The following is an 18,433-nucleotide window of genomic DNA, read 5'->3' on the forward strand; positions in this document are numbered from 1 at the left end:
GTAACCTAATCTGTAACACAATATATTTTTTTATTGCCTATTCCAAATATCAAAATATTAACTGTAGTCCAAAGTGATGATTGAAATATTGGAAACCTTGTCACTTTCATTTTTATAGTTCTGTGGTAGAAATAGGAAGATATGTCAGATGAATATATACTGGGCATACCTTTAAGGTGAGAGAGGAAAGATTTAAGAGGAAATTGAGGGGCAACTTTTTTTACACAAAGGATGGTACCTATGTGGAATCAGCTGCCAGAGGAAATGGTTGAGGCAGGTACAATGACAACTTTTAAAAGATAGTTGGATAGATACGTGGATTGGAAAGGTTTAGAAAGTTATGGGCCAAATGCTGGCAAATGGGATTAGCTTGGATGGGGCATCTTGGTCAGCATGGACCATTTGGGCCATAGGACCTGTTTCTGTGCTGTATGACTCTATAGAGAGATGGTGTACTGGAGGAGGGATTCAAAATCATGGGACATTGGCACTAATACAAACTAGACAGGTTACATCTTGACAGGACTAGGACCAGTGTCCTCCACAGGTGCTTGCTTGTGGGGGTCGGAGTGTTTAAATTAAAATGGGAGGCAGAGGAAGGGGAAAGAAGAGAAATGAAAGGCAGAAAATGATATGTGGAATGTCATTTAGAACGAAGATCAGGAGAAATTTCTTCACCCAAAGTGTGGTGATCTTATGGAATTCTCTACCACAGAAGGCTGTGGAGGCCCAGTCACTTAATACATTCAAGAAGGAGACAGATTTATTTTTTAATGTTAGAACGAGAATTATGCTGAAGTTGATAAGCAATTAATATGTGGGGCAGGCCCAGAGGGATGAATGGCCTACTCCTGCTCCTATTTTCAATGTTTCCATTTTAAAAAAAATTGCATTAAAAATAATTTAAAACAAAATGCCCAGGCTTCAAAAGTAACAAACCAAGTAAATCCTTTAAGGATGTAATCTGAAGGTTTTACACAGCGTAATCTGTGTTTTCTCACCACAAGTTTATGACTAATGGGGTGCTGCAGGTATCAGTGCTTGTGACGTTACCCAGCAGAGGGCCCTAATACAGTCAGCTATAGGTACAGTATTCCTGTTCTCTAAATTGTTGCAAAGTAGAAAATCCTTAATGCTCAGCAGGCCAGGTAGCATTTGTGGAGAGGGTATCGGGCTTAACATTTTGGGATCATGAGCTCCTGTCTGAACTAGAAGGTAGGGATTTAATAACTAAACAGTGGAGATGAAGGGGAGGAAAAAACTGAAGGGAAAGTCTGTGATGGGGTGTAGGGCAGGAGTGATTAACACAAATGGAGCAAGGCAAATGTGAATGATTATCGGTCAACTGTACCTATAAGAGCAGTATCCTTACCATTTCCTGTTTATGAAAATGGAAAAATGGGTAAAATCTAACGATATTTATTGTTGAGCCTGGCAAATTATAATATACATAATTGAAAGATGAGGTGCCTTTCCTTAATCTAATGTTGAGTGTCGTTGGCACAGTGTAGGAGTCCAAAGAAATGAGGGGCATAGTGGGAATAAGGTAGAGGATTCGTCTGACAAATAATCAGAAACCCATGGTCTTTGGAAAAGCACTAGTTGCTTAGGAAGAGTGTTTTACTGCCCTAGACCTGGGAAAGGGAGATGATGAAGGTGATTTCATCTCCTTTAATGGCACACAGTCACGGGAAGGGGACTAGATGTTATAAGTGATGTATGACTAAACGAGGGAGTGGCGAAGGCAATGTTTACTTCAGAATTACATAAATAGAATGGGAGAAAATGTCTGATGTTGACATTGCACTGTAGATGGTAGATACAAGAGAGAATGATCCTTTGAATGTGGCAACTGGTAGAGTAAAAGTAGGTGAAGCAGGATCAATCATCCTGGAAAGAGGGGGTAGGGCTGAACTCAGAGGGTAGAAATACAGAAAGTTGGACAGATACAGGCTTGTAGTTTTGAAGACTGTAAATCTGGGGAGTACATAGGAAATTTCCAGAGGAGATGAGTAATTGACTTGGATATGATGGCACAGTGCTAACAATTGAGGTGACACACATGGAAGATGTTAATTTCAGTTTTTCTTTGCCCAAAATTACTATTACAAGAACTTGCCTTTACATAATACCTTTTAAAGCTTTATAATATCTGAAAATGCTTCATGGGATCATAACCAGACAGAGAAACTGGCATCAAGCAAAAGAAGGAGAAATTAGGTTTGATGGTCAAAAACTTGACCATATTTTAAAGGAGATGAAGAATGGGAAGCAGAAGAAACATCTGAAGGCCATTCAGCCTCTAGTAGACAATGTGGCAGAGAACTGAATGCAACTTGCTAGCAGTTTTGTTTACCTTCAACATTTATTATGTGGAACTGAGGAGGCTTAGAAGGGATGGAAGCTAAAATGCTATGTAGGCATAAACCAGGGCTATTTGGTTGTAAAGAGACAAATATATATATATATATAAATATATTGTATATTACATTGTTCTGACTCACTGTGGTTAATTGAAAAATTTCTACTTTTCTATTGACAGTAAAGGAAACCACTTCACCTTCACATTCTGAAGGTAATGCAGATGGAAAGGTATGTTACTTTAAATAAAGCGAATTAAGATATCAAAAAAATCCCTGAACCAGGAATATAGCTTCAAGAATGGAAATCTTTGGGCTCCACTAAAGTTAAATTTCTCTACCCATGCAAATGAAATGAATTGTGACCTAGTATTATTAATGTTCTGTTCTGCCACAACAGTGATAGTTGGATAAGATCAAGGGATGTACAGTCAATATTTTTCTAAATTTTAAGAAATTGTCACCAGATTTATGCATTTCTGTTGAACAGATATGCTATTTGAGTTATTTTAAATTGGGTTCTTAGTTTTGTTGTTTTCAGCTGTTTTAACCTTCTCCTTCGACATGAGCATACCTCCAGTATACATATGTTTTTGTAGGACTTCTGGTTTTGTAGGATTCCTGTAACCGCAAAACAGCTTCACATTTCTAGTAGTTGTCCTTAAAAGACTTTTAACAATGGGCAACACCTACTGAGAATAATGTATTGTTAAAAAAACAGGCAATTCCATCATAACTATACATGATTTGTCATACCTTACCTTTTCTTGCTGCAGAACAAAGAGACCGGCCAGGATGAAACTGCCAGAGTACCAGACAGTAATGTTGGAAACCAAGTAACTGAAGAAGCAGAGAACAGCCAAGTGGTTGCCCACAGTTCAACAGATGTAGAAAATGTTTTTTGCATACAGTTGTTCTGCATGGATGAGAAATATGAAACAAGGCAAGTTTCAGGACCATCTAAATTGTAATACAGTTGAAAACACTAATTTGTGGATTTAAAATAGAAAAATGAAAAAAACAAGTTTCAAGAAGTGGAGTGAGACAATTTTAACTACAAAAGGCAAAGCAGAGGAAAGGGCAGGGTGGAGGGGAGACACAAGGTGCCAGAATCAGGACCAATTGAAGTCAAAGGGATATAAAGTTACAGATTTTTGCATTGGTATGGTGACATGAAGCCAAGGTTGTTTAAGAATGAGGATTTTAAAATTGTCCTTCTAGAAATCAGATCATGAAGGATTTAACAAAAACCATAAAGTAAAAACACCATGGATAAATGATGCCTTTCCAAAGAACACTACAAATTTGATCACTTGTCTCAGATGGCCACTGATTTTAGTTATTCTTGTGTGTAGCTACTTGCTATTATTGATTGGCTGAAAGTAACCATGACCACAAGCGGTAAATATTATGTGTACCTTCTGTGTTCACAGGTCTCAGGACTTTTTGCCCTATATATTTAATCTCTACCCAGTAAGTGAGTCTTGTATCATTTTAATTTATGGTATTACAAAGCCGATATTGTATGATATAAAGGACAATATGTAGGCCAGCAGCTTGTAAACCATTGTTTTGAATAATTTTTGTTGTGTAAGACCATAAGAATGAATCTCAATTGTAAACAAGAGATATTGGAAATACTCAGTAGGTCTGGCAGCATTTGTGGAGCAAGAAACAGAATTAATGTTTTGGATTGATGACCTTTCAACAGAAAAGATAATAGTGCTTTGTTGAATAACTTCATGCCTTGTCTGGAATCTGTTTTGTAGAAAATAAATTTAGTGCATCGTGAGTGAATTATTGGGAAAGCTTATAGGTTGGCTTTGGATTGTAAATTTCTAACTCCATTGAGAAAGTAGTATGTAGTCAATTCCAAGAGTTTGTCTATAAATATTGTATTGTTTAATATAGGTATAAATTGACATGTCCCACTGTTGCACCAGTAAACTGTATTTCATAGGTTCCATATGGATGACTTAAATACAATAAATGCAAGGTGGACAATTATTCAACATTAACTGCAACCTAGAAGTTTGCAGTAATATTAGGATCATGCATCTATTTGGATATTAGATGGACAATTTCATGTAGGCTGTCCATTTGTCTTATTTCCCTAGTTGTTTCCTTCACATCATTAACCCCATTAGACAAATTCCCACAGCCGTAGCCCCTGCAAAAAATAATAATTTTTGTTTTAATTTAGTTGCATGGACATATGGAGTGCCTAAATTTTACTCCCAGAGTTCATAATGTCCATTGAATCTTTCAGTATGTTAGAATTTTTAAAATAGATATTAATTTGTGTTTTTTTTCTCCTGCAACAAATGACTACAGGACAGAGACTTTTGTGTTATCACTGTACCTCATGTGGTCCCTGAGTTTCCCCTGCTAAAGGATTTTGTCCGTGTTGTGCCTTACAGCGAGACCACAGTACCCCATGAGCTGTATGTCACTCATCGTAAAGGTTTGCTAAAGTAAGAAATATTTAAAACATGTTTGCTATACTAATTAACTTTATCAATATGTGGGAAAATATGCTCTTGGTGTGTAAAAATGGAAAATGTTGGAAACACTCGGCAGGCCAGACTGCATCTGTGGAATAAAAAATGTAGTTAATGTTTTAGGTCAAAGAGCCTTTGTCAGAACTGGGAAAGAGATAGAATGAGTGAGCTTTCAGTTACAAGAAGGTGGGGGAGGGAGGAATGGGCCAAAGGGAATATCTCTGATAGGGTGAGACCAGGGTTTCAGTGGTCAAAAGCTGTTGATAAAGTCTGGTGTATAGGTTAATAAGAGATCACAAGCAAAAGGGCAGCAATCATTCCAGTGCCCAAGAAGAGCAGGGTGAGCTGCTTCAACAACTATTGCTTGGTAGCGCTCACATCTACTGTGATGAAGTGCTTCAAGAGGTTGGTTGTGGCTAGAAATAACTCCTGCCTGAGCAAGGACCTAGACCCACTGCAATTCGCCTACCGCCACAGCGGGTCTACAGCAGACACAAACTCACTGGCTCTCCATCTGTTTTGGAGCACCTAGACAACCGCAAGACATATGTCAGGCTACTGTTTATCAATTACAGCTTGGCCTTCAACACCATCATTCCCTCAGCACTAATAACCAAGCTTCAAGACCTGGGCCTCTGTACCTCCATCTGCGACTAGATCCTTGACTTCCTTATAGGGAGACCACAGTCAGTGCAGATCGGCAATAACATCTCCTCCTCACTGTCAACACAGGCATACCTCGAGGATGCGTGCTAGCCCACTGCTCTACTCTCTCTACACTCATGACTGTGTGGCTAAGCACAGCTCAAACACCATCTATGAATTCGCTGATGACATGACTGTTGTTGGTAGAATCTCAGATGGCGATGAGGGGGCATACAGGAGTGAGATGGATCAGTTGGTTGAGTGGTGTTGCAACAACAATCTCACACTCAGCATCAGCAAGACCAAGGAACTGATTGTGGACTTCAGGACAGGAAAGTCAGAAGAACACACACAAAATGAGACAAGATATCCTTATTAGTCACATGTACATCGAAACACACAGTGAAATACATCTTTTGTGTAGAATGTTCTGGGGGTAGCCCCAAGTGTCGCCACGCTTCCAGCACTAACATAGCATGCCCACAACTTCTTAACCCGTACGTCTTTTGGAATGTGGGAGTAAACCGGAGCACCTGGAGGAGACCCACGCAGACACGGGGAGAATGTACAAACTCCTCACAGACAGTAGCTGGAATTGAACCCGGGTCGCTGGCGCTGTAACAGCGTTACGCTAACCGCTACACTACTGTGCCTGCACCAGTCTTCATTGAGGGGGCAGCGGTGGAAAGGGTGAGCAACTTCAAGTTCCTGGGTGTCAACATCTCAGAGGATCTATCCTTGGCCCAACACATTGATGCAATCACAAAGAAGGCATGCCAGTGGCTCTATTTTGTTTGGAGTTTGAGGAGATTTGGTATGTCACCAAAGACTTACAAATTTCTATTGATGTATGGTGGAGAGCATTTTGACTGGTTGCATCACAGCCTGGTATGGAGCTTCCAATGCACAGGATCGCAAGAGGCTGCAGAGGGTTATTAACTCAGCCAGCTCCATCAGGGACACAGCCCTCCCCACCATCAAGGACATCTGCAAGAGGTGGTGCCTGAAGAAGGTGGCATCTATCATTAAGGATCCTCACCATCCAGGACATGCCTTCTTCTCATTACTACCATCAGGGAGGAGGTACATGAGCCTGAAGACCCAAACTCAATGATTCAGGAACAGCTTCTTTTCTTCCACCATCAGATTTCTGAACAACCTATGAATCCATGAACACTACCTCTATTATTCCTTCTTTTTTGTACTATTTATTTATTTTTGTAATTTATCAATTTTTATGTCTTTGCACTGTACTGCTGCTGCAAAACAAATTTCACATTTATCAGTGATAATAATTCTGATTCTGAAGGGAACAGCAGTTAACAGTTCCACTTACATCCATTTGTTCATGAATGTTACTATAATAACATATTAATGTGCTGAAGCCAATGGAATCTTTAACACTATGAAGCAAATTTTTACCTGTCCTTCTTGCTTCTCCTAGATTGTGAAACAAGGGATTTGTCTAACAGTACACTACTTCATCTCCAATTTTCATAATTTCCATTGACGCTCTGTAAAAGGCAGTGATGGAAATACCTTCACCAGACATTAACTGAGGATGACAAACACTTTGATGCAATTTAGAGAGAATGTTTAGATTTCTAGCATTTGTTCCTAAGGTTTTCCGTGACTAATCCTATGGCTATGCAGATTTAAAATGACGTGAAACAATGTTAAAATACTTACTATTCTTACGTACAGTTTTCAATCATTTTTAAAATTCCCATCGCTTCTGTGCCTGACATGGTGGTGCTAGTAGGTTCATGTTATATTTTTGTGATCTCTTGTCTCCTTTGATCAAGGAATTTAATAGTGGGGTGTATTTTCTAAGGCTTTGGATACAACTAAATAATGAGCTGAGCAAAATGACCGAAAAAGAAACTAACTTCCTCCAACAAAATATCATTAGATGAATATTATTTCCTGCCATAAGTTATTGCAAATTCTATCCATGTTATTAGACCAATATTGCAACCTGGAGTGCCATTTCTGATGTTTATTGTGATTCTGCTGTCTGAACCTAACAACCATAAATCAATTTATTGAATAGTAGCAGAAGGATGATTAAATTTGACATGAGGTTTCAGTAAGATAATAACAATGCTCCTGGGTTAGTGTTAATAAATGTCATGGGACTCAAACTCTTCACAGCAGTACTTAAAAAATCTTGCAAATTCAATGAAATGCTCTTAGCTGAGAAGAACAACAGTCTTTTATTAAATTTGCCAGTATACCAGTATAATGAGAAAAGAATGAAAATGTTAACATCTTGAGTTATATCTCTTTCTTTTCCTTTGGTATGATGCTGATACAAAGGAAGATTAAATGTTATTCCAAACAATTAAATTAAACCATCAGTTAAGAACAGATCAGAGGTTTTTTTGTGGTCTCAAATAACTTGGAGGTGTGATTTGTCCATTTTAAATAAATGATTGACAACCTGATGTGAGAAGTGCAAAACCCATGCACTAATGTAAGCAATAGATGACCCAATGCTCAATATTGCATATTTTTAGTAGGCAAGTGAACACTTCATTTTTACTCAGGCGGTGAGTGACTCAGCCACATTTAAAATGGTATCAACAGATGAGCCATGAATCTTAAATTTTTCACATTTCCTCGGTGCAGAGAAACAAAAACAGCAGTGATTCTATTCTAGTACCCAGGTGTATAGTGTCCTACTGAGTCCATGCTGAACATCAAGCATTACACTAATCGTGTAGTAATCCTATTTTATTCTCTCCACACTCCCATCAACTCCTCCCAGATTTTACCACTCACCTACACACTAGGGTCAATTTTTACAACGGCCAATTAACCCACCAAACCCACATATGTAGCTTTGGGATGTCGGAAAAAGCTGGAGCACCTGGAGGAAGCCCACATGGTCACAGAGTCAGTGCTGGATGTCATGATTGAACCCGAGTTGCTGGAATTCTGAAGCAGTAGCTCTACCAGTTGTGTCACTATGCTGTCTAATAAGCTACACATTATTTAAACTTCCATTTATGTAGTGCTTTTAATGTTGAATAATGTGGCAAGGGACCTTCCATGAACATTATCAAACAGAAATTGGCACCAAGGTGCATTAGGACCTATTAGAGCACATGACCAACCAGAGATAAATAATAAAATCTTAGGGATTTTTATGATGATAATTTGGATAAAGTTACATCTGTCACAATGCAAATGTCCTTGCTTCCCAAAACACCTTATTCGACATAGGTTATGTTAAAGCAATTTATTTTGTTGCTCTACCCTTCCATGGTAGAACTTCAGTATTTAGTTGCAAGTGATTTTTTTTTCACCCTTCCTCTATCCTTTCTAATTTTTTTTTCCTCAGTTTCATGTATGATTATAGATTATTTTCTTTTCCATCTTCCTTTTCTTTGGGATTTGTAATTCTTCATGAAGCTGCCTTTGCTGTTGCACAAACCAGCTCCTACCTACTTCTCATTATATTTCTTCTCCTGTTGATTCATTGATGCTGAGTTCCTGAACAGGTAGTCACTCATCATTAGCCAAGTGCTTCTGACTACAGTGCCTTGGTGCATTATCAAATTTGCCTTACAAATATGCCACTTAGATCTTGGCAGGAACATCAGTCATCCTTGGCAAGACCAAACAAACCTTATCAACAGCAAAAAAAAAAGGTTATCTCTGGAATTTTATTTAATGGCTTAAACTGCACAAAATTCATGAAAAAAGTTATAGTTTTTGATTTTTTAAAAAAATTTTTGACTTCTGCTTCAGTTATACATTCTCTCTTCTCCCCCCCTCCCATCAGGCAGAAGATACAAAAGCCTGACAGCATGTACCACCAGGCTCAAGGACAGCTTCTATCCCAATGTTCTAAGACTATTGAACGATCCCCTAGTAAGATAAAATGGACTCTTGACCTCACAATCCACCTCATTACGACCTTGCACCTTATTATCAACCTGCACTGCACTTTCTCTGTAATCGTAACACTTTATTCTGCATTCTGTTATTGTTTTACCTTGTACTACCTCAATGCACTGTTGTAATGAATTGATCTGTATGAATAGTATGCAAGACAAGTTTTTCACTGTAGCTCGCTACATGTCACACTGATAAACCCACGTATAACTTAAAAACCTGACAAAGAATGTGGATTGGCAATTGAAATTTTTAGTGGGGCAAGTAGCTTTTACGGTTTAACAGCAACTTGGTAGTGTTTCTTTTGGAAATCTGTTAGCTGAAGGAAGATGAGGACATTAAATGTCTTTACAACACTGTATATGCAATAAGAGGAACATAAATGTTTCTCCCTAGAGTCTCCATACAACCAACACCTCTCCAAATAAAGACCTCCTCAAGTTTCTTGCACTGTACATTTAAAATTTGCTTCTGCTCTCCAGAAAGACCAGCCCAACAAGCCAGAATCGTAGATTGAACCTACCTGCTTCCATCATTTACACTGTAGTCTTCTGAACCTCTATGCAGACTCTCTAAAGTTCCTTGTCAGTTTAACATACTTGCTTTTCAAAGTTATTCCTCCAGCAATGTTTTACTTGCAATTTTATTGCATTATTAATCTAAATTGTTACTTTTAATTTCTTGTGAGTCCATGGCCTCAACGTTAGCCACCCCAAGGTAGATGGAAGAAGGCTAAATGGAGCGTGATTAAAGAAAACTGGCAAAAACATCAAAAGGACATCCCATTGCATGTTACCTTTTTATAGTAGTAGATACCATTGGCATGAAATGGAGCTCATATAGTTCATATATTTAAATCAGATTCCCACTAGGGAGCCCAGTTTAAATGTCACGGTTGCTTACAAGTGATCAGGAAAGCTGAGAGTTAAAGGGTATTGGGATTTGCCAGCTCTGCAAATTAAGTGACTCTTCCAACATTTTCTGTGAGAAGGGAGGATTATGAGTGCTCACTCCTGTATCTTAAGTAAACTTTCAGTCTAACTTTTGCCAATCAAAGCTTCACTCCTTCTAGCCATAATGTCCTCTTTCTTCCTCCCACCATTATGCCCCATCTATATCTCATGTAATGTTAGATTCAGTAGGCCCTTTTCCTTTCCTTATCAAGGTTCTTTTTTTGTCCCCTTCGCACCCTCTCAACTTCTTTGTAAATATCAGGGACTCTTTCTGAAGATCAGTTGTATAACATTTTTATTCCTTTTTTAGAAGTTTCCTCTCAGTAATTTAATCAGTCAACAATTTCTACTTCCCAGATCCTTTGTGGTACGACCTGCAACATGTGATGACACCAAAAGGATTGAACTTCTTGTCCGAAGTCTTGAACAGCAACACAGTATTTTAGCTGATGTAACTACATATAATCAGAGCCGCAGGGATGATGTGAGTATTTGATCAATTTGGGTTTTATTGTTAAAAGCATAACATTGTTTAATTTGTAAATTATTAACATTTAATACTACTATCTGACATGTAAAGAAAAGGAAGCAATCTATTTGTGAAATATAGTTGTGGTTGTTACCTTTTTTAAATTGACGATTGCTTCAGTCAATTTCAGGTCTGAGGCATCAAGCACATAGACTCCCCATTACATTCCAAAGAAAGCAACATCAGTAAAGTAACCTCCTGAATCACAGTTTGCTTCCTCACACACCCATCGTGCTAAATGGAAGTTGCGATAGTTCTGTCGGTAATAATTGTTTGCAATCCTTGAACATTTTAGTGAAAGAGACCAGTTCCTGTAGATCAATTAATAATGTTACAGCATTTAGTATCAAATTTATCTCCTGTGGATTTTCTTACAAGCATTTAGATTGTTAGCCATTTATTTGCTGATAATAATTAATTCCAGAAATATTGTATGCAGGCTTAGGAAAATTGAGGGCCAGGTTAATCCTCCCACATTGTTCTTGATGTAGGCAGCTTGCTGACTACATGTTGCTTGCTTGTTGTATAATTGTTCATGCAGCCAGTATTAACTGTGAGGTTCATTGGCTACATATCTCAGCAGTGGTACTGAAATTCACTCAGTATCCTAAGTGACTAGATCTACTTGGGCAAATCTGTACAACTTATAGACCATCCACATCTTTTAATAAGGAGATGCACTGTGGCTCCAAGAAATGATTTTCTTTTCAAAAATTAATCTGGGCTTTCACTTAAAGAGCAGTGATACCACACGGAAGGCTTCAAGTTTGTCTGATGCTGTGCTGGTAGCCTCAATGGAGAAGGTGCAGAGAAGGATAAATGCAAGGGCCCAGAGGGGTAGAAGCCTCTAGACAAACTTTGAGGAGAGTCGGAGATATGGTCCTCAGTGCCAGTAGTGAGGACCCAATGATTGGATGCAGTGCTGCAGGAAGTTCAGTGACCATTCATGAGTAGTCAAATACATCCTCAGATTACATATTCCAAAGACTACACTAGTTGCTTTAGACTCTATTCTATGTACCACATACCAATCACTCTACAACCTGATAACTCTTGGTTCCCTTATGCACCAAAAATCTATCAAAACCTTAAATATTCAATGATTTAATCTTCACAACTCCCTGGAATGAACTCCAAAGATTCACAAATCCCTGAGAGAGAATCTTTCATCTCTGTTTTGAATTGGCAGCTTATTTTTCTAATATAATGTCCCCTAGTTTTAAAACTCCCACAACAGTAAATGTTCTCTCAGCACCTATCCTGCCAAGCCCCTCTGAATCTTAAATGTTTCAATAATATCATTTCTCATTCTTCTAAACCAATGACATAACCTCAGATTGCTCAACCTTTCCTCGTCAGACGATCTGTTCATCCTGAGGATCAACCTTCTCTGAACTTCCTCAAATTTAAGTATATCCCTCAAAACTGTAGTCAGTACTCCAAGTCTGGACTCATCAATTCCATGTACAATTATGGGAAAACTTCACTACTTTTATAATCTATTCTTTTTGCTATAGTAGTGAACATTCCATTTGCCATCCTAATTACTTGCTGTACCTACACGCCGTCTTTCTCTGTTCCTTGTACAAAGATATCCAAATCCCTCTGTGGAATAGCATTTGGTAATCTTATGCCATTCAAACAATATTCTACTGTCACAAACCAGCAACAAAAGAAACACACTGAGCATGATTCAGTGTTAAAAACTATTTTATTAATCACTACTTATGATAATACGTAAAATAAAAGTAAAAATGTTAGTATGTTAGAATTCAAAAATGTTAAACCTCGAACGTTAACCCCAAAACTAAACTCTTCGTGTGTGTGTGTGTGACAAAGTCCCAAACTCCCAGTTCCGGAATGGTTCTTAAAGTTCAGTTCCGCAAGCCATAAGGTGAAACATGAGCAAGGGCTTCTTCAACAACCACCGTTGTCTGAAGATAAGATGTAGATGTAGAAAAACATAGAGAGAGTACATACGAAATCCAAATGTTCCACGATGGAACCCAAACGACACTTCAGTGTTTACTCGGTAGTGACTTCCTCACCCCGAAAAGCATCCGAACCGTGGTCGTCCACACACAAATACCTGTTTCCTTCTACAGGTCAGCAACAAAGTGAACTCTACCGGATTACTTCCAACTTCCATACATGGATTTCAGTGGCAAACACAGTTATTGTTTCTCATCCATCGATAGAGAAAAACAAGCAGGCTGGTGTCTCTCTCCCTTCTCTCTCTCTCTCTTCTTCTTCTTCTGACTTCTTCAACAACGTCATTACGTCCTTTATCTTCTATTGACGTAAGCACGCCCCACACACACATACACACACACTCTCTATCTTAAAGGGACTTTCACTGAGTCCGTAACACCTCCCACCTAAAAAAAAAATTTTCCCAAGAAAATTTTAACCGCGCATAGAGTTAGTAATGTTAATAATTATCATGCTACACAACTACAGACTATCAGATTAGTACAGATACATGTTTCCCATTTAACATCGGGAAAGACAATCAGCAATCACATTATCTTTGCCTTTAATGTGAGTTATCATGAGATCAAACTCTTGCAAAATTAAACTCCAGTTTAACAGCCTTCTGTTCTTGTTTTTGACTCGGCTCAGAAACACCAATGGGTTATGATCTGTATACACAGTCAATGGTTTCTGAGCGGTGCAAACATATACACTGAAATGTTGCAAGGCTAAAACAAGTGACAGTAATTCTTTCTCTATGGTGGAATAATTCTTTTGATGCTCATTAAATTTCTTTGAAAAGTAAGCTACAGGATGGTCAATATCATCAAGGTCACCCTTCTGCAACAACACAGCTCCTGCAGCTTCATCACTGGCATCTACTGCTAATGAAAATGGCTTTTCAAAGTCAGGTGTTCTGAGCACAGGATGGTAGCATAAAATGGCTTTCAGCTTCTCAAATGCTTCTTGACAAGAATCTGTCCAAACAAACTTTACTCCCTTCTTCTGAAGATTAGTTAGGGGAAGAGCAATATCAGCAAAATTTTTACAAAATTTTCGATAATATCCAACCATTCCCAAAAATCTTCTAACAGTCCTCATACCTGTGGGAATAGGGAACTCAGATATTGCTTGAACTTTTGCCTGAACAGGAGCTTGCTTGCCTTGACCTACAACATAACCAAGATACGTCACAGTGGCATGGCCAAATTCACTTTTAGCCAAGTTAACTGTAAGGTTAGCCTTGGAAAGTCTTTCAAACAACCTTTCTAACGCAGAGATGTGATCCTCCCATGTATCATTCCCAGTCACTAAGTCGTCAATGTAGGCATCTGTATGTTTTAACCCATGAATCACTGAATTAATCATTCTTTGAAATGTTGCCGGAGCATTTTTCATTCCAAATGGCAAAACATTGTATTCATACAATCCAGAAGGGGTTACAAAGGCTGAAATCTCCCTTCCTCTATCTGTTAATGGAACACACCAGTACCCTTTTAATAGGTCAATCTTTGTAAGGAATTTTGCCTTTCCCACTCTGTCTATGCAATCATCCACCCTAGGAATAGGGTAAGCATCTGACTTTGTTACAGCATTCACTTTCCTGTAATCTGTGCAAAATCTAACAGTTCCATCAGGTTTAGGTACAATAACACAGGGCGAACTCCAATTTGAAGTAGAATGTCTAATAATATCATTTTCCAACATGTATTTTATTTCCTGATCAACAAGTTTACTTTTTTCCACATTCATTCGATATGGGTGTTGTTTGATTGGTTTTGCATCCCCAACATCAACATCATGGGTAATTATCGATGTTCTGTTTGGAACATCTGGGAACAGATTTTTTAATTTTAAAATTAATTCTCTCATCTGTTGTTTTTGTGAAACTTGTAAATGGTCCAACTTCGTTTCAAGGTTCTCCATGATATTTTGGTTTTTTAGTTTTGATGGAACAATATTTGGTCTAAATTGGCCTTCCTCAACATCAACATCAGGCATTCTAGAAACAACCTTTACACCGTCCACCAAGGCCACCACTGAATCCCTCTCATAATAAGGTTTTAGCATGTTTACATGACAGAGTTGTGTTTTCTTGCGTCTATCTGGTGTTTTGATTATATATGTTAGATCAGTCACTCGAGATTCAATTACATAGGGTCCAGAAAAACGAGCTTGCAAGGGATTATTTTGGCTAGGGAAAAATACCAACACCTTTTGCCCCACTGCGAATGTCCTAGGCCGAGCACGTCTATCAAAATATGTCTTCATTCTTATCTGGCTTGTTTTCAGATTCTCTCTCGCTAGCTGGCAGACTCTCTCCAACCGAGTTTTAAATTTTTGGACATAGTCCAACAGACTCAAGTGAACTTCCTCATTAACCCATTGCTCTCTTAACAACTCCAAAGGTCCTCTCACCCTATGTCCAAATACAAGCTCAAACGGACTAAATCCGATTGACTCCTGGATCGATTCTCTAACGGCAAACAAAAGTAAATGGATACCTTCGTCCCAATCCTTGGTGTTTTCAAAGCAATAAGTCTTTAGCATATTTTTGAGAGTAGAATGAAATCTCTCCAGAGCTCCTTGAGATTCTGGGTGATATGCAGATGATACAATCTGCTTTGCTCCCAGCTCATAGACTATTTGTTGAAAAATTTTTGACATAAAATTACTACCTTGATCAGATTGGATTTCTTTTGGCAAACCAAACAAGGTAAAAAATTTTACAAGAGCCTTTGACACCGTCTTGGCCTTAATATTTCTAAGGGGTATTGCCTCTGGAAATCTAGAAGTGGCACACATGATGGTTAACAGATACTGATTTCCAGTCTTAGACTTTGGTAATGGACCAACACAGTCCACAATCACCTTCGAAAAGGGTTCACCAAAAGCAGGAATTGGTTTCAAAGGAGCCACAGGGGGTTTTTGATTTGGTTTACCTACCATCTGACATGTGTGGCAGGTTCGACAAAACATCACCACATCTTTTCTCAAACCAGGCCAATAGAATTGTTTCAAGATCTTCCCTACAGTTTTATTCACACCAAAATGACCACCCAAAGGCATACTATGGGCCAGGTTTAAAATCTCATCCCTATAAACCTTTGGAACAACAACCTGATGAATAACTTCCCATTCCTCAGTAACAGGAACATGAGGAGGTCTCCATTTCCTCATTAACACTCCATTTTTGACATAGTATCCAGTTGGCACTTTTTCAATCTCCTCACATGAGAGTGCTTTTTCTTTCAATTCTGTCAACTCAGGGTCCTTTGTCTGTTCCACCATAAAATCCTTCCTCGACAAAGACAAATTTTTAAATTCAGGCTCACTATAAGGATGTTGATCCTCCAGTGAAGACAGAAAAGTCTCAGATAAGGCATCAAAATTTTCTTCCTGTTTAGGACTGTCACAAGGAACTACATCAGACTGCACCGGACTGTCTGTCTTGGCTAATTCTTTAGCTCTAGCTCGAGTCACCGCACATGATGGGTAAACATCTGGATCATTCTCAGACTCATCAATCCTTGGTTTGGTTGTTAACCGTACCACAGGATCACTTTCTCCATTTGCAAGGTCATTTCCCAATAACAAAGAAACTCCTTCCACTGGCAAACTAGGTCTTATCCCTATCTCGACTGGTCCTTCTACGAACTTTGACTTTAAAATCACCCTGTGAAAAGGGACAGACATGGTCTCACCTGTAACGCCTCGTACTAGATTTACTTCACCAGTGTCACTTTCTTCACCAAAATTTAAAACACTGTCCAGCAAGAGAGATTGACTAGCCCCAGTATCTCTAAGAATTTTCACTGGCACCTGGGGTGACTCATCATTCAGTGAAACAAAACCCTCTGATACATACGAACGGAATTCTTTTCTCACCTCCTCCAACTTTTCCGCTTTTCCCTCTTGCAAGGACTGATCTTTAACAGCATCTCCTGAACCTTTTTGATTTTTAATTGCCTGAAAGCAAGCATTGGGCCCAGCTTCCTTCTTTTTCTTCAAAAGGGCACAATTAGATATCACGTGGCCAGGTTTCCTACAGTAATAACAAGTACGCTCAACAGGTTTCTCCAGCCCTGGCTTCTTTTCATCTTTTCCTTTTTGATTACCTCCTAATTTAATCTCTGGTTTACCTGGATTGTCTTTGTAACTCTTTTGATAGGTTGTCCCCATTTTGATTTATGGGTTAAAGCATAATCATCTGCCAACCTAGCAGTTTCTTGTAAAGTTTCCACTGCCTTTTCATTTAAATATGTTGTTAATTCAGCTGGAACACATCTTTTAAAGTCTTCCACCAGTATCAATTCTGTCAATTTATCGTAATCCCCATCTACATTTTTAGCCAGGCACCATCGTTCAAAACATATTCTCTTTCCATTGGCAAATTCCATATAAGTCTGATCTGCAGATTTCCTCAAGTCTCTGAATTTTTGTCTATAAGCCTCAGGGACCAATTCATAGGCCTTCAATATAGCTTGTTTTACCTTGGTATAATCAGCTGCATCGTCAACAGACAAAGCAGAATAAGCTTTTTGAGCTTTACCTTTAATCACACTCTGTACCATAAGAGCCCATCCTTTCCTTGGCCAGTTTGAACTCACAGCAACCTTTTCAAAATGTTGGAAATACTGATCAACCTGATCTTCTTCAAACGGAGGGACTAATCGAACCTCCCTGCTGGCTGAAAAACCATCATCAGAATCAGATTCCGAACTCCTACGCTTCATTTGTAACTCATGCTGCCTCTTTTTCTCCTCGTTATCCAGCTCCATCTTCTTCAATTCCATCTGCTTCATTGCTAGATCAGCCTCTATCTTCATCTGAGTTAGCTTTTGTTCGGCCTCTAGTTTCTTTTGTTCGGCCTCTATCTTTAACTGGGTTTGCTCTCGTTCGGCCTCTAATCTCTTTTGTTCTCGTTCAGCTTCTATCTTTAACTGGGTTTGTTCTCGTTCAGCTTCTATCTTTAACTGGGTTTGTTCTCGTTCAGCCTCTATCTTTGCCAGCTGCACCTGTGCCTCAGAAATTGCTATTTCACTGCCAGGAAACTGTTTTAACACTTCCTTCTCAAACACCTTCTTTTCCACATAATGGCCAGCTATCAGTCTCTGAATATCTGCCTTTCTCATAGACTGCTTTACTTCTGTAAGGTTTAGCCTTGTAGCAATCTTTATCAAATCATCCTTTTTCGCCACCTCCAATCCCTTTTGGGTTGGTGACTCCAAAAATGCCTTAATATCCATTGCTGCTGGTTTCCACACACACAAGCCAATTAAAAAAAGAATTTTTCAGAGCTCCCTCAAAAATCTTTGGATTGAATCTCGAACAAATCTCGTCAATCTGGGGTACAATCCCAGACGACACTCGTTAACCTTGGGAACGATCCCGGACGAGCCCCCAATTTTGTCACAAACCAGCAACAAAAGAAACACACTGAGCATGATTCAGTGTTAAAAACTATTTTATTAATCACTACTTATGATAATACGTAAAATAAAAGTAAAAATGTTAGTATGTTAGAATTCAAAAATGTTAAACCTCGAACGTTAACCCCAAAACTAA

At 38.7% G+C, this 18,433-nt stretch overlaps 1 protein-coding gene across 1 annotated transcript in view; it reads left to right on the top strand.

Moving 5' to 3' along the window:
* Nucleotides 1–18,433, top strand: part of cfap61 (cilia and flagella associated protein 61) — a 127,354-nt gene that overhangs the window by 24,192 nt on the left and 84,729 nt on the right. The window contains exons 8-12 of the mRNA XM_052011226.1: nt 2,543–2,592; nt 3,137–3,303; nt 3,794–3,833; nt 4,695–4,834; nt 10,720–10,846. Of these exons, the coding sequence (XP_051867186.1) occupies nt 2,543–2,592; nt 3,137–3,303; nt 3,794–3,833; nt 4,695–4,834; nt 10,720–10,846 (524 nt within the window). The remainder of the gene's footprint in view (nt 1–2,542; nt 2,593–3,136; nt 3,304–3,793; nt 3,834–4,694; nt 4,835–10,719; nt 10,847–18,433) is intronic.

The sequence above is a fragment of the Pristis pectinata genome, chromosome 3 (assembly GCF_009764475.1).
Source record: "Pristis pectinata isolate sPriPec2 chromosome 3, sPriPec2.1.pri, whole genome shotgun sequence".
In the NCBI taxonomy this organism is placed as follows: Eukaryota; Metazoa; Chordata; class Chondrichthyes; order Rhinopristiformes; family Pristidae; genus Pristis; species Pristis pectinata.